The sequence below is a fragment of the Polyodon spathula genome, chromosome 15 (genome assembly GCF_017654505.1).
Source record: "Polyodon spathula isolate WHYD16114869_AA chromosome 15, ASM1765450v1, whole genome shotgun sequence".
NCBI lineage: Eukaryota > Metazoa > Chordata > Actinopteri > Acipenseriformes > Polyodontidae > Polyodon > Polyodon spathula.
In genome coordinates, this window is record NC_054548.1 from 5521745 (window position 1) to 5536662 (window position 14918).

Genomic DNA, 14918 nt, shown 5'->3' on the forward strand with positions numbered 1-14918 from the left:
GGCTTGAGCACGCAGAGAGAGTTGGAGAGTGAGTGACAGTCAGACAGACAGAGCAAGAGACAGAGGCAGAGGTTGCATGAGTGAGAGTGATAAGGAGAGTTTTATTATTTGTATTGCCACTTGCTTCCTTCTGCTCTGACAATGTTCCCCAACTCTGAGGATTGGCTTTTCCAGCAGGACAATGCTCCATGCCACACAGCCAGGTCAATCAAGGTGTGGATGGAGGACCACCAGATCAAGACCCTGTCACGGCCAGCCCAATCTCCAGACCTGAACCCCATTGAATACCTCTGGAATGTGATCAAGAGGAAGATGGATGGTCACAAGCCATCAAACAAAGCCGAGCTGCTTGAAGTTTTGCGCTAGGAGTGGCATAAAGTCACCCAATATCAATGTGAAAGACTGGTGGAGAGCATGCCAAGACACATGAAAGCTGTACTTAAAAATCAGGGTTATTCCACCAAATATTGATTTCTGAACTCTTTCTAAGTTAAAACATTAGTATTGTGTTGTTTAAAAATGAATATGAACTTATTTTCTTTGCATTATTCGAGGTCTGACAACACTGCATCTTTTTTGTTATTTTGACCAGTTGTCATTTTCTGCAAATAAATGCTCTAAATGATAATATTTTTATTTGGAATTTGGGAGAAATGTTGTCAGTAGTTTATAGAATAAAACAAAAATGTTCATTTTACCCAAACACATACCTATAAATAGTAAAACCAGAGAAACTGATAATTTTGCAGTGGTCTCAATTTTTTCCAGAGCTGTATATATTATGAGATAGCAGGGAGGGGGTTAAAATCCTTCCCAGCTAAAAACCATGCAAGAATGCACATTTGGGTGTTATGGGGTTTAATTGTGTAATTATTTTATTGTTTAGTTATCCCCTGCACCTGGTGGTAATTGTAAATTAGAGCCAAGTGCAGGGTATTTAAGAGAGGCAGTCAGTTTGTTCCAGGCTGTTGCTGAGAGAAGAGCCTGACTGTGTGAGTGAGCAGTTGTATTGAGGTATTGTGTGTTTTTTGAATGTTTGTGGCAGGTAAATGGTTTAGCCGTTCTGTGTGATAGTTAGGTTTATGTTTAGTTAGTGCTCCAAATAGGAGCTAGGTGTTTGTTTTGTGTTTATTTCATTTTCTGTTTATTAAAAGTGAGTGCTGATCTGTACAATCCTGTGTTTTGGGTCATGATTTAGAAGGGAAAAGAACCTGTGAGACAAGCAAAAAGGTCAACAATATATATAGACTGATAGATGCATGTTAGGTTGTACAGCATGCTAACTTTTATAAACTTATCTGAATGAGAGCAAAGTGTGAGTTGTTTCTTGTCTTCAGTTGGGTAGTTTTCCTGCAACTTGTATTAAGAATTTAAAAAATATACTGTATATTCCATAGAAATGTTACAGGGCAAGTAAGTCACAATGCATAAATATACATTTTAAAGGGACGTGTTTGTTATACTACATAAATACAACACATTGCTTTTAATAAAACAGTACATCTAGCTAGAATCCTACGTTGCAGCTATGTAATATGTAACTATACAATAAAGTATAAATTAGCATTTAAGTCTTATCTGACTTTCTCATTTCATGGCAGAAGTGACTCTTCCTTATTGATGTAAATACAGCCATGCAGAACAATTGTAATAGTGTGTCGTTATGGCTTCAATAAATATTAGTTGTTTATTAACATGCTGCAATCTCCTATAAATTAATTTTACTATTAACACATTTCTCAGTTGTGATGGAGATACATGAATGGCTTAACAGGTATCAATTAAATTCTTAAAGGAGAGTATAAGTCAGGGAAAGCGCCTAAGTAAAGTATGACTCTGTGTGGTACAAGGGATTGAGAGAGATGATTGCATGTGTTCTGTGGATTACTTTAGTAATACCACATGACTAATTTCCCTGACACGTTTAATGCGGTGGTAGCCTTTAAAAGGCTGTTGGGATTTAAGCATTTTAACTCCAATGCTGCTTTACACCATAGTGCTCTATTGTCACTTCAATATAAACTACTATCATCAACCAACATCTGCAATCACTTGGAATGATGAAGCGGTTTGCTAATATTGTAATTAATGTCTACAACAGAGCAGTTTCCTAATTAAAACAAACATGTTAATTGTGAAATGTTTCAATGTTCACTAGATAAAATGATGATTCAATTTATTTCCACCTTTTAAAAAACAATATGCTTGTTTACATTGATCTGCGTTCAGTGCAACCCTCCTCGAGGGCTTCAACTACTAAGTAACTGTGTCCCTTCAGTAGTAGGACTGGTAAAATCATTGCAATTAAACCCAGTAGCGTTTGTGTACCTTTATAGGAGGTTTTGAGTTAAGTGCATGGCAGAAATGAAGATTTTAGAACCATTTAGCTTCACAGATGGGGAAGAATGCTGTGCTTCTCACTGGCCACCCCCTCATGTTTTCATAAAGAAAAAAGGGGGTTAAATCATACAGAGAATACATCAATAGAACAGGTTAATGCTTAATGACAGTGATTGTTCTGCTAAATGCTACACGATCAGCGTTTTACAAAAAGAGAAAACAAAAATGCATTGAATTATACTTCTTGCTATTCATATTTTTGGAAGACATATTATGGTTGCATTCGGTTGGTTGTTCATTCAAATGCATAAGTAACAACTCGGATGGCGTGAGTAATTAACGAGGGCTAACGCACATCTGACGGAAAGTGAACGAAAGAAAATGGAACCCCATTTACAGAATTAAGAGTGTGAGTCTTTCGCTTGGCCTGCAGTGCGCTTTAGTTCTTTTAAATCGGTACATTTATTTTTATTTATTTTTTGCTCCAGTGTGCATTGGCCCGAATTTGAAATGTACTGAAGTTGCATTATCTGAGGAAACAATAAACTGAACAACAGCTATGTGACTCCTTAAGCTCATTCTGTCAGTGTATCCCTGTTCTGGTAAGTCAGTTAACATTTTAAATCTATATTGTATCTATTTGTAGCCTGTTTAAAATTAAACAATTACAGCAATTGATAGTATTATCTAATGTGAAGCCTGCATGTGAGGCTCCTCTCAACTGCTGGACAAAGTGTTTAACTTTAGTTAAACATGGAGGTCCGAATTCACCCACTGTAAAAGATACAAGTGAATCATTTGACACTATTACAGTTGCGCTGGCTGCTGTGCAATCCTACGAATGTATTTTATGATTGTGGGTGGTACCAATTGTAAGCGTCATGGGTGTTGATATAACTAAGGCCCTGTGAAAAAACGTGATTTCACAGGCTACATGGAAATCGTGAAATTAGCCCAATACTGTGATTCTTCCATTTATTAAAAGTAATATAATTATTTGTATTTCATACAAAAATCTCGCTGTGCATTGTCATCTCACTATATGCAATCTAAGCGGGAAATTAAAATACTGCACACTGTAAACAAGAAAATGGATGTCTCTTAAAAGGCTGAAAATGTGTCTGCAGAAGATCTGTTCGCAGTATCCAGCAGGAGTTTCACACAGTGATGGAGGTATGCTTTGTGTGTCCTGCAATGTTACTGTAGATCACTACCGAGCATCGGCTGTTGACGGGCATTTAAATTTACTGAAGACAGGCGGAAATCCAGAAGAGTAGGCCTACTGCGATTGCTTTACTTGCAAAGAATCGCATAACTGTGACTTGCATATTTCAAAAGTCCACTTATTAAATTTTGACCTAACAGAGGTGTTTGTTTGCGCAAATATCCCTTTTGAAAAAATGGATAACCAAAAGTTACAGAAATTCTTCAGACTGAGTGTAGCAAATGGTGGATCGATTCCTTCATCAGCCCAGTTGAGACATGAATACTTGACTAAAGTTGCCGAGTATCACAAGCAGGAGATTATGGAATTGGTAAAATAGTCTGGTTGCTTGTCAGTGGTCACTGATGAGTCGACTGATGCCCAAGATCAGTATGGGTAACCCATACTGGTTTGTTTTGCAAGACCTAAATGGTGAACATGCATCTTAGGTACTAGAGCTGAAAGCAGTCCTTGCCGATGCACTTTACCTACAGATGTTAATTACAACACCATACAAGCTATTGTAAAGTGCTTGAGTAACTTTGGTCGATGTATGTATATTTGCTATTTTTTAAAAAAAAATGCACAGGTAATTTTATTTTATATTTCCGTGCACATTCCGCAAAATACGATACTTTACCTGTGACAATGCCATGAATTTTAAAGAATTTCCTTGGTTTTCAGAGGGCCTTAAATATAATCCACATACAGACGCTCATCATCCTATACACAACTGTTAATATATTTTTGGTCATTTATTTTGGCAGACGTAATGACGAGACTCCAGGTGGTAGTCTGCATTGTTACAGGTGTTTTCTACAATACAATTTATGACCTGTTTTATTAATCTAGATAGCATGCAAACTACCAATAGGTGCACTGTGCCAGTTAGATAAGTTTCCACCATGTTATGTCTTATCATTGCTTATGTTAGAAGCCTTTCTAAAGCTAATAAGTATTGAGTGGATTAATTTTGTGGAAATGGGAGTGAAACAGATCCATCCAGCCCATCTTTCTGCAGTATCTTTATAGTCCTATTAAGGTTTCTAACGTCTTCTAGCTGATGTAGCAAGTTGTCTGCATTTACATTCAAATAAACTGAGAGAAACCAAGAGACTGTAATGATTATGCAGGATTTAATTTAAAAAGCTCTCTGGTCACAGAGCATAGTTTTACTGTTGCATTGCAAAAATAACAGTGCTTTGTACGCAGTAAAGCAAGACTTGTGTTTAAATACCGTAAAAGGCTGCAATCCCTAGACTGGGTGAATTGCAACTTGAATTTGTGTGCAAAATTGCATCCATTGTCTACAGGAGATCAATGTTATCATGTTAAAGGATTATTTGAAAGCTCTAGATTGTTTAACACCAATGATCCAGTCAAAGCAGCTACATTGGGATAGATACTATTGGGAAAAGGAAAAAAAACACAAGGAAGGGTACTAATAATGCATCACGTAGTGTGAGCCTTCATGTCAGAAGTAAAGAGGACAGTGTAAAGAAGATCTGTGAAGGTCCATGAGGAAAATAAAAATTGTCTGGCATGACAAGAAAATTGTTAAACTGTAAAAGGATCACAGTTTACCTCTAGAAAGAAAATATAATGGCTGTGGATTTTGGAATGAATCAGTCCCAATTCAAACCCTAGAACCTCTGTGAGCACCATGGCTTTATTGGCTCACAGCAGGGATGCTGGGGCCAACAGGAAGCGCTACATAAGGCTTTGTGCTCCTGTTGGCTGGGGAAGAAAATCAGATGGGGATAGTTCACCTCATTGAGCTTCATTGTTCCCTACTGATCAGGTGCCCCACAAGGTCAGTGAGATGCTTCCCAGGCTTTATCTTTCTTGCCAGGGTTCAGTAGCAAAATCTATATTTGGTTTAATGGGTGGTTGGATTGCAAGATAATTGCTACTTTCAGCCCAAATTAATGGTATTTCTAGTAATGGAACAGTTATCCTATTTTTGTTATTGATTATAAGTCATAATTTACTGGATTTACATGAAACATAAGTTCAGCTTTATTGTCTGTCAATAAATGAACTATGCTAATAAGCCATGCACAATTCTCAGGTGTGTCTCAGTGTGTGAGAAAGTAAACAAAAAAAGAAATTAAAACATACCCAGAAAACTCCAGCTTATGTTGACAACTTAAGTGAAAATGAATGCTTGAGCAATTTAAATAATACCTGTGTATGCAAACTGCACCAAATCCCAGAGTGCATTAGGGTCAATCCCCTCCATTTTGATTTCTTCTTGTTTGGCTTCACACACGTCATTTGTGAACATGGCAGCAAAGTAGTCTGACACAGCACTTAGAACGAGTCTGCAAACGAAACACCCCAAGGGAGCTAATTAATGAGTGTCTTTTTAATTAGTTACCTAAAGTACAGAAGGGTTCCATAAAAACCACAGAGGTATAAATGCCCTTAAATTATGTTTTATAATATTCTTATGTAAACAGGAATAAATGTTATAATCTCAGCTAAGCATTGCAATTTAATATTGGGTTGAAATTGAAAACTGGGTTTTTGTTCTTTTGGTCCAACATGGGGGCAGATTAAATATATAATTATTTCCAGTAAGTGCACCATCTAATGGGTTGTTTAATATAAAAGACAATCTTGTTCTTCAAAGTTAACTGCAGTCGCCATGTTCCTTTATAGTGATTTGATTGTTTAATGAAAATAAAATAGTAAAACCATTATTTTCTTTCTCCGTGTGGTAATTCTACATTTTTTTGGCAGTAGTTCTCAAATTGAAAATAAATATCGAAGGGAATACAATCTAAGTGTTCATTAATTTGTAGGACTGCTTTAACAATTTTAAAGCAAAAAAAACATCAAATAGAGTTCTAATTATTACTGTGCCACTATGTATATATACATAAACCTGGAGAAAAAACTGTAATGGCTAGAGCTACCGTACTCGGCGCCAAGGTAGCGGTCCCTGCTTGCTTGATTACCTACGGTGGCTAGAATTTGATTACTTTTTGTGGCTTGTGCACTTGAGTGTTTGAGGAAATAGTAAAGCAGTCACAGTTCTGATTGGTTGTTTTGGAAACAAGATTTTCAGATTTTTAGCTGCCGTTAAAAGGTAGTTAAGAACTACTGCCCTCTCATATTTAGCTTTTTTTCCTAATTTGACATTAGTCTAACACTGTCAAAGTAAATAAAATCATAAATTAAAAATGTCCTCTCAATTTAGATCTGCTCTGGTTGGCTTTGGCAAGAGTGTCTTTGAGTGCCCCGCTCTTTAGAACCGAATGCAGCCAATCAGTAGCTACTATAGTTGGGATACAGCGTGGTTGAATTAGACTTTAACAATGAAGAGATCAAACAGTTCGTTCAGATTTTAAAGTTGGTGCAAGAAGTAATAAAGTAATCAAAAGTCAACTCTTTTTTTGTGACTATTATAAAATGCATGTTACAGTCTTACGCTTTATTTTTATTATTTAATGTTATATTATTTGATTATTTTGTCAACAACTAAATTATTTAAGTATAAAACAGTTTAATAATTGAACAACATTTTAAAACAAAACAAAAACAAAATCACCTATGAGCCGGTATTTTGCGATTTCCAGCAATCAGAATCACATCACACAGCTGCTGCTGCTTTAAGTAGGTCTCCATCTTTCTGAAAGTTTGCTCAGCATGCTGCACAGATTGGAAAAACTCCTCGGGATTGGCAGAGTCCATATCAGTTTGGGGTGTCAAGGGCCAACTGGCCATAGACAATCTGGAAAACACAAAAGAGTACAGTTGATTCATGTGGTATTAATTCTGTAGTCTTAGTCACTGTTTGTAGCAGGCGTCTGAAGAGCTGCTAACAAAAATCAATACCCTTTTGACAACCACCACAGAAAGAACTACAATACAAAATAATCTTTTGAGCTTTTTACCGCCTGTAATAAATGCCTTAAACTGTGCTAGGAGCTCATTATCTCTGTTTAAACCTTACTGGCTAAGCACTATTTTGGTGACTTTATACAAATCTTTTTTGTTGAATAAACAAAGCTCAGCAATAAAGACACTTCCCAATGCTTTAATTTAATCTGTTCAAAATTAGTGGCTCCTACAGCAATCTTATGAAAGATGTTTCAATTATGTGTGACTCCTAAATATTGGTACAGTATTAAAACAAATTTAATTTGACAACTTCTCTGTTTTAATACAGTAGTCCCTGGCTAAGAGAACACCCCTTGTGAAGCAAGCAAAGTGTTCTTATAGCCAAAGTGTTCTCTCAGATGGAGTTAGCCACCAGACACAATATGAATCAATAAATAAATACATACGTATGTATTGTCATGAAGCACGTGCATCAGCATATGAAATTAACTGAATAAGTAAAAGAAAAGCAATAGGCAAGTGTATGTTAATAAACTATAATAATAAAGTAAAACAACGAAAAACACCAATGTCCAAGTTTTTATAGCAAGAGAAAAAGCGGAACATCTTGTCGTTTATTTACACGCCATTTTTTAGCAATGAGGTGCACTCGTGAAAATCAGAATACAAAATGAGTCAATGATATGATGGCTGTTCTGCAAAGATTTAATAAACCAATCAGTGTGCCTTAAGAGTCTCGCGATGACAAGACGCTTTTGAAAAGACTGAATAAACCATTTTAATTTAAGTTTAATGATGATTAGAAATAAGATTACAAAACAGTACCTGTATCCACTGTGAATAAATCACTATCGGTGCCAAGGTAGTGTTCTTTTTAGCCAAGTTCATTTTCCCTTAAGCAAAGTTCTCTTAGGAGGTGTTCTCCTATATGCGGAGTCTACTATACTAAGCAATTGGCCGACATTATACATGTGTGTTTTAATACCGGTATAAATGTGTTGTTTATTTGCTCTTAATGCTGGTGTTGCTGCAATTTCAGCTGCTTTTATTTCAGTTAGTCTTTAGCGTCTCAGAATGCGCATCCACCTTAGTTTTAGATTTAGTCTACCCCCTCATGTTAGATTATTTACACTTAAGTTACAATCCCCAGGAAATCATCTGCATGCAGCCCTCCAAATTGAATTACAAAAGCCTTGTCCACTTACATAATCAGAACCTCTCTTGTCCAGTACATTTTTCTAGTTTCTTGTGAACATCCTCATAAATGTATTTCAATTCACAACAAGAAAAAAGCTTACTTTTTTGCTTTAAAGGCTACAGGGAGAGTGACCCACCAAAATAAGGTGATCCATTGCTCTTGCTGCACTGAAAAAAGAAAGGTAAACAACTGAAGATAGAATGAGAATGGAAGGCATATAAGTAGATAGAGCCAACAGGGAGCCAGGAAGAGAAAACAGCAGATCAATGGGGAAATGGGATTTAAACTGATTCAGTTATGCCAGTATGTTACTTGTTTCAGTGGACCACAGGGCATACATGGCATTTTCTAGATGTATGGGAATTCCATAACATTCCTTTATTTAATGAACATGTGACAGTGGTGCATTAGAATGGGATCAATGGGTAAGTGAGAAATCAAAGTATGTCAATAAAGGAGATGAAAAAATTCAGGCAACCTGGAATACTACAATAGATATGGATAAGAGAGACAAGGCCTTGTATAGGTTCAAGGGTCAATCCTGAACAGAAAAAAATAAATTCAAAAAATATTTAGTTTCTGCTGTTAATACAGAAGTTTTTTTGGGGGTTTTTTTTTTTGGTTTTTTTCAGGCATTGGTGAAATTTCCATGGTTTCCAATTGCTGTGAACATCTTTTCATTATAATGTGCCTTCGAACTGCCTCGAGGGTTGCCTAGGAGGAGAAATAGATTTACTAAAAAAAAAAAAGCAGTTTTCTTGCCCCCAGCCTGCAAGTCCACTGGTGTTTTCTGTAATATCCTAATGCCTGGTTCTTTTCTAGTTATCCTTTTTTAAAATATATATTCTTGAGACAGTAGTATATACCTTTATGAATAAAACATCAAAGTTATAGCCTCACAGGCACTACTGTCGGCCAGCTCTTAAAAGGAATATCTATTAATGCTGTGAACTGCCCTATATATCTATGAAAACTGTGTTAAAAAAAATACAGATCATGTGCATTGAAAAAGAAAATTGTAAAATGGACTTGGTTAAACATTTCAATTTTTTTGGTTTTAATCTAAATAGTTTAACATATTTGTAAGATAGAGATATATACTGCATTGTAAAACAACTGAGATTATTTGATGCTTTTATGTCGAGGTGAAACTTGTTTGACCTCCACTTCAAAGCTTAGGGATTATCGGTTTGAACCATCAACATGGAAGACCACACTTAGTTTGTTTATAAGAACACTGGTTTAAATGGTTGGTTACAAAAACATTGTTTGTATCCTAATTGCAGTATTGTTTTGCTATTGCAATTCCCCAGCATACAACTGAGAACTATCTACACAAGACAAAAATGCTATGCATTTAATGTCAAGGTAAAAAGGGAAATACAAAACTTGACAATGATTACATTCAGTGGGTTAACTGTTATGGCTGCCATTACTCTGGATGTCATCAAGCTTAGTTTCCAGCTTTGCAGAAGTAACATGATTTGTTAAAGGGGGTAGCGGGGCAGGGGTGGGTACCCTTGTCTATTGATGTTACTCATTTTATATTTAGGTGGGTTAAAAAAAATCCAGAACAGCATACAATATATCTGCTTTAAGCTATGTTTTGATTTTCCAGAACTCAAATTGGCATGATTTATTATAAAGATAAAATGTATTTTTAGCTTCTGTCCCACACTAGCAAAGTAAGAAAATACTTGTGTGAGAACTGAATATGTACTTGTCTTGTGCCACGCACCATACTACCTATTGGCTGCAGACTATAAATACACGCCTCCTGTAGTTCTGCATAATTAAATTGACTTTGTATCAGGTTCCTTCATCAGGAGAAAATGAGACAGGTGAACAAGTGCTGTGGAATATTTTATATGCATTAATTACATATTTTATTTCAAATTGAATTAATCAAAATTACATCCAGACAAATGCATCGTATTCATTTATTTAATTTAACTATAGATCATTGAGTAATTGATATATTAGAATGTTGTGTAGCTCATCTGAAAGTATGTTGAGTTTCTATTAGCTGTTTAAATATTTATTTTTTCCCTTCTTTGCTGTATTCTGGATATTATAACATATCTTGAATTGGAGATCCATACAGCAAATCAGTGCACATGATCTTATCTAACAAAATGTCAACCATCAAACTACCTGCCAATCATCATATGATAGCTTGGCTGTCAGGTCAAATGTCAGAGTCAGTTGTTAATTATATCTAATTACACAGTCAAATTCAACTTCATTGTGGTAAAGCAGAAGATTACTTTGCATTCACCCTGGAAACCCCTGATGGGCTTCAAAAGGCCACATGGACAATGCAAGCTTCAAAGCTAAAGCTAAGCGTGTTTTTATTTACACTAAAGTTGTGACATTTACAAATCTGCATTAGTTTGGATTTTATAAGCCTTCTTATAATCCATTGAATACCGTGCTGTGGCTTCAAAGTTCAGTACCAATTTAATGTCAGTCTGTCGAAAGAAATTCTGCATGAGCCATTGCTACATGTTTCTCTACCATGACAATAACAAAATGACCACTTTCATTTGTAAAATTATATTTGAAATGTTTGTTTAATATAACAAATCATGTGCTACATGAGACTGGGCTTATTTTAAAACAAAAGCTGTTCCAAATACCACTGACATGTAGATAATATAGTGCTCCCCATGCATTTTACTAACTATCAAAGATTTGTGTATATTTGTATGTTAATTTGTATAGTCTAGGAGATTGATTTACTCCTTATGGTGTGAATTATTTTTATTTCTATGGTGCTATTCAATCAAACCTCCACTTGTAAGAAGAGTTAAGTTCTGTACATTGAACCTGACTCATATTTACTACACAGTTGGTCCAGTTTAAATGTTTACAGCAGGAAGATTTAGATGAGGTACAATTTAAAGCATTACATACAGCCCAGTACATGTTCATAATAAGAAGAAAAAGAGGAGTTTTGAAATGACTGCTCCAGAAGAGCCTTATCTAATTGGACTGTCAGCACAGCAAGGTTAGACCAAAAGAAAAGCAGTTTGGTTTAAGGCCCTCTTTAAAAATAAGTACAAAAAAAAATTATACTTGATAATTTGGTATTTTTTTGCCTGTACCATTGACACTTAAAAGGATAGGAATTAGGCCTGTTGTAAGAATATCATCTATACGGTTCTACACAAAACAGCCTAAACAGATTGTGACCGTCTTAGTTCTGGGTTAGGTGTTGTGCAGGGTATTTTAATCAGGAAAGTTTTTATTTATTTATTTTAGTATTTTTTTTTCTTGAACATTTTGTTGTTGTAAGGCTAAACTCTTCTATTTCTCTGCCACATTTTATTAGTGACTTGGTAGAGTAGTAGTTCTTCAACGCAGGACTCCACACAGAACCGCAAAAAAAGTAGCAAGGTGGTAGTGCAGAAAATGATCTAGTTTACCAACAACATATGTTAAATATGCCAGAGTGGATTTAGGACTTGTAAGCAAAATGTTTGTGTTCTATATTATATATAGGGCTTATGTTTTTTGGTTTTTATTTTCATTTTTCGGTGTTTATGTAAAGTTATTTTCAAGTTTTAATGAAAGCTTTTTTTTTTTTTTTTTGGGGGGGGGGGGGGGGGGGGGGGGGCTTTTTATTTACTGTATGATTTTTTTATTCCGGTTACTTTCCAAAATGCTTGGGTGTTTTTTTATGTCAAAATGTAGTACTAACTCGACAGTGCTTGCACACTTCAATTGTACCTTCTTTCCTGTGTTATCTTCCTTCTGGAGTTTTTGTGTGCATGCATTTTTTTAAAAATTTTATTTCACCACAATTTGCAATTCTGTTTTAAATCCTCTGCAACTGTAATACATCTTTACAAACAAGCCTCCATTCCTGATTGTAATCTTGTTTTAAATCTTGTAAGTGGAGTCTCCAATAGAAATGTAGGAATGTGCTGCCACTCAGTAGTTGGGGCGGGTTTAAAATATTCAGAACAAATCAATGATAGAAATATACCAGTACGTCATGAAGGAGGGACATTGCCCAACTACACTGCACTGGGAAAGGTGTTTGTTATTGTTTTTTGTGTAGTAGTTTTTTTTTCTTTTTTTCCCAGTTTTCCAGTGTTTAGTGGCTATACGCTGATTTCATATTTTAGGATCGGGGTGTTTTATCAGTTGTTATTGGTTAGAATTGAAAATCAGAAGCCATGACTACATTTCTTGTTTATGTTGCTGATTTTGTTACTTCATGATTATTGTATTACAACCTGCATCCTGGGGTCAGTACCTAATGTCTCAAAAAATACCTGTCATGTTGGATTCCTAACTGCATTAATGCCACTTATAATGCAAATAATGTTTTTGAAAATAAAATAGATTTATTAAATAGGTTCTTCTCTAAAATGGTTAAATATGCTATCTATAGATAATAATGCACTGCAAGTATGTAGGTGTATACAGGTGTATTTCTTAGCTTTTAAAGTTTTTAATGTTAAATCAAACAAGCTGGGTAAATCACTGCAGATTTTGAATGAGATTATTTATTTGGGATAAAAGTGCCTTAAAGGTTGTTGAAGTCTAAGGGCCCTTTCACTCTGGGTCACTTCTAAATGTACCCAGTACAGTACACTTGTACAAGTACAAGTGTAGCTCTTTCCAGGGGAAATGTACTCAGATCATTTCTCTTTCACACTTGTAAAATGTAGCACACTTCCATCTTTTCAAGTGCACTGAGACCATTTCCCTTTCACACTGCACATCAGCAAGAGTACTGAGAACATAAAAAACACATCACCTCCTTGAAGTGCATGCTGAGAAGTTAAAATGTCTATAGCCATGAGGAATATCCTGTTTTAATGCTACGGTATTTGACACATTTCATGAACAAAATAAATGCACTGGTGACTTACCCTCAGGTGGCGACATGACAAGAATTATAGAATATGTCTACAGCAGCAGAAGAGGCAATGGAACACTTTTATTCATGCACACGAAAGGATGCTGACATCTTCAAACCCTTCAAGTTTCAAGGTATTCATTCATTCATCAATCAATCAATCAATTAATTAATTAATTTCTTTATTTTTAAAAGAGTGCTCCATCAACTCCAAGCCTGGAATATTTCCCACTCATGGGTTTCCCACTTACGTAGCAACAGCTTCAGGAAGTTTGACCCTGTTTAGTGCACTTCCTCGTTTGCAACTGAACCGAGCCCATTTTTTTTTTTTTCACACTGAAGCAAAAATAAGCTAACCGTACGAAGGCATCCGTACCGAGACCACCTCCCTCAGATTGACAGGGTGACCTCATTATTATTTATTTAAAATACTCTTGCAGTTTTAATAGTTTTTTTTTTTTAGAATCATTTTTCCTTGAAATTACAAGGTACAGGCTTTCTTTAAATACTTGTTTGTAGACAAGGTAAATATGTGGTGATCTAGAGTTATATTTATTGTTCTCCATAATATGAGAATACATTCAGTAGCATAGATACATTTTTGTTTTCTCATGTAACAAACACTTAAGAACAGGAATCAACCAGTGTCTTGAAATGTAATTGCCCAAACACAAAGCCCTAATTTATAAATTCAAAATTGTTGTAATGTCTGACATTTGTATTTCTTGAAGAAAGCGTTAACGGTGGAATAGTTCAATAATGTACCCGAAAATATAAACAAAAACTAGAAAAGCCTACACAGACCTGTAGGGTGTTAGTTTTGTAATGAGTAGAATGTAGTACATTCTTAAAAAAACAACAGGTGGTAGGTACAGCAATTAAATAGCTACTTTATAAACCCCTTGCTGGGGGTCAAATTCCAACAAAGGCAATGCAAGCTGTAATCTTATATTTCATAGTTATGCTAATTTGTTCTCATTTGATGTGCCAGGTTAACATTCTTTGTATAAGAAAAAGAGAGATACGATTCAAACCACATGCACTGAGGTAGACTATAGCCTACAAAGATGATACATTGCGGCTTTGCCGAATGGGAAATATGCTATCTGTGCAAAGCAGTACATTTCAAAACAGACTTAAATAGTGAGAAAGCCATATGTGCTAAATATACACATCACTCCATGCAACTGGATCATTATAATAGTCTACCTATATATTTAAGACTATAGGTTTGGATTTCAGGTATTGTTATTAACTGACCGCCCAGACCCTGTGTCGGGAAGCTGTTGTCTGTCATGTTGCATTCATTTTAATATAAGGCCGTTATATTCAAAAGTCAGAATTCAAGTCATGACAGTTAGTGGATATTAAAAACACTTTTTTTATTCATGGCTAATGTATACACATACAGCAGGCCATTCCCCCAGGAAATAAGAAGTGTCGCAGTTGCAGAC

The 14918-nt window shown here is 35.5% G+C and overlaps 1 protein-coding gene across 2 annotated transcripts in view; it reads right to left on the reverse strand.

The window, feature by feature from the left end:
• LOC121328070 (kelch-like protein 1) overlaps positions 1–14918 on the reverse strand; it is a 59398-nt gene that overhangs the window by 33647 nt on the left and 10833 nt on the right. Inside the window, exons 2-3 of one of the 2 annotated variants that reach the window (XM_041272549.1) lie at positions 7101–7283; positions 5732–5868 (exon numbers count right to left, since the gene is read on the reverse strand). In XM_041272549.1, coding sequence (XP_041128483.1) covers positions 5732–5868; positions 7101–7283 — 320 coding nt within the window. The remainder of the gene's footprint in view (positions 1–5731; positions 5869–7100; positions 7284–14918) is intronic. The other variant, XM_041272550.1, reaches the window with a different exon arrangement.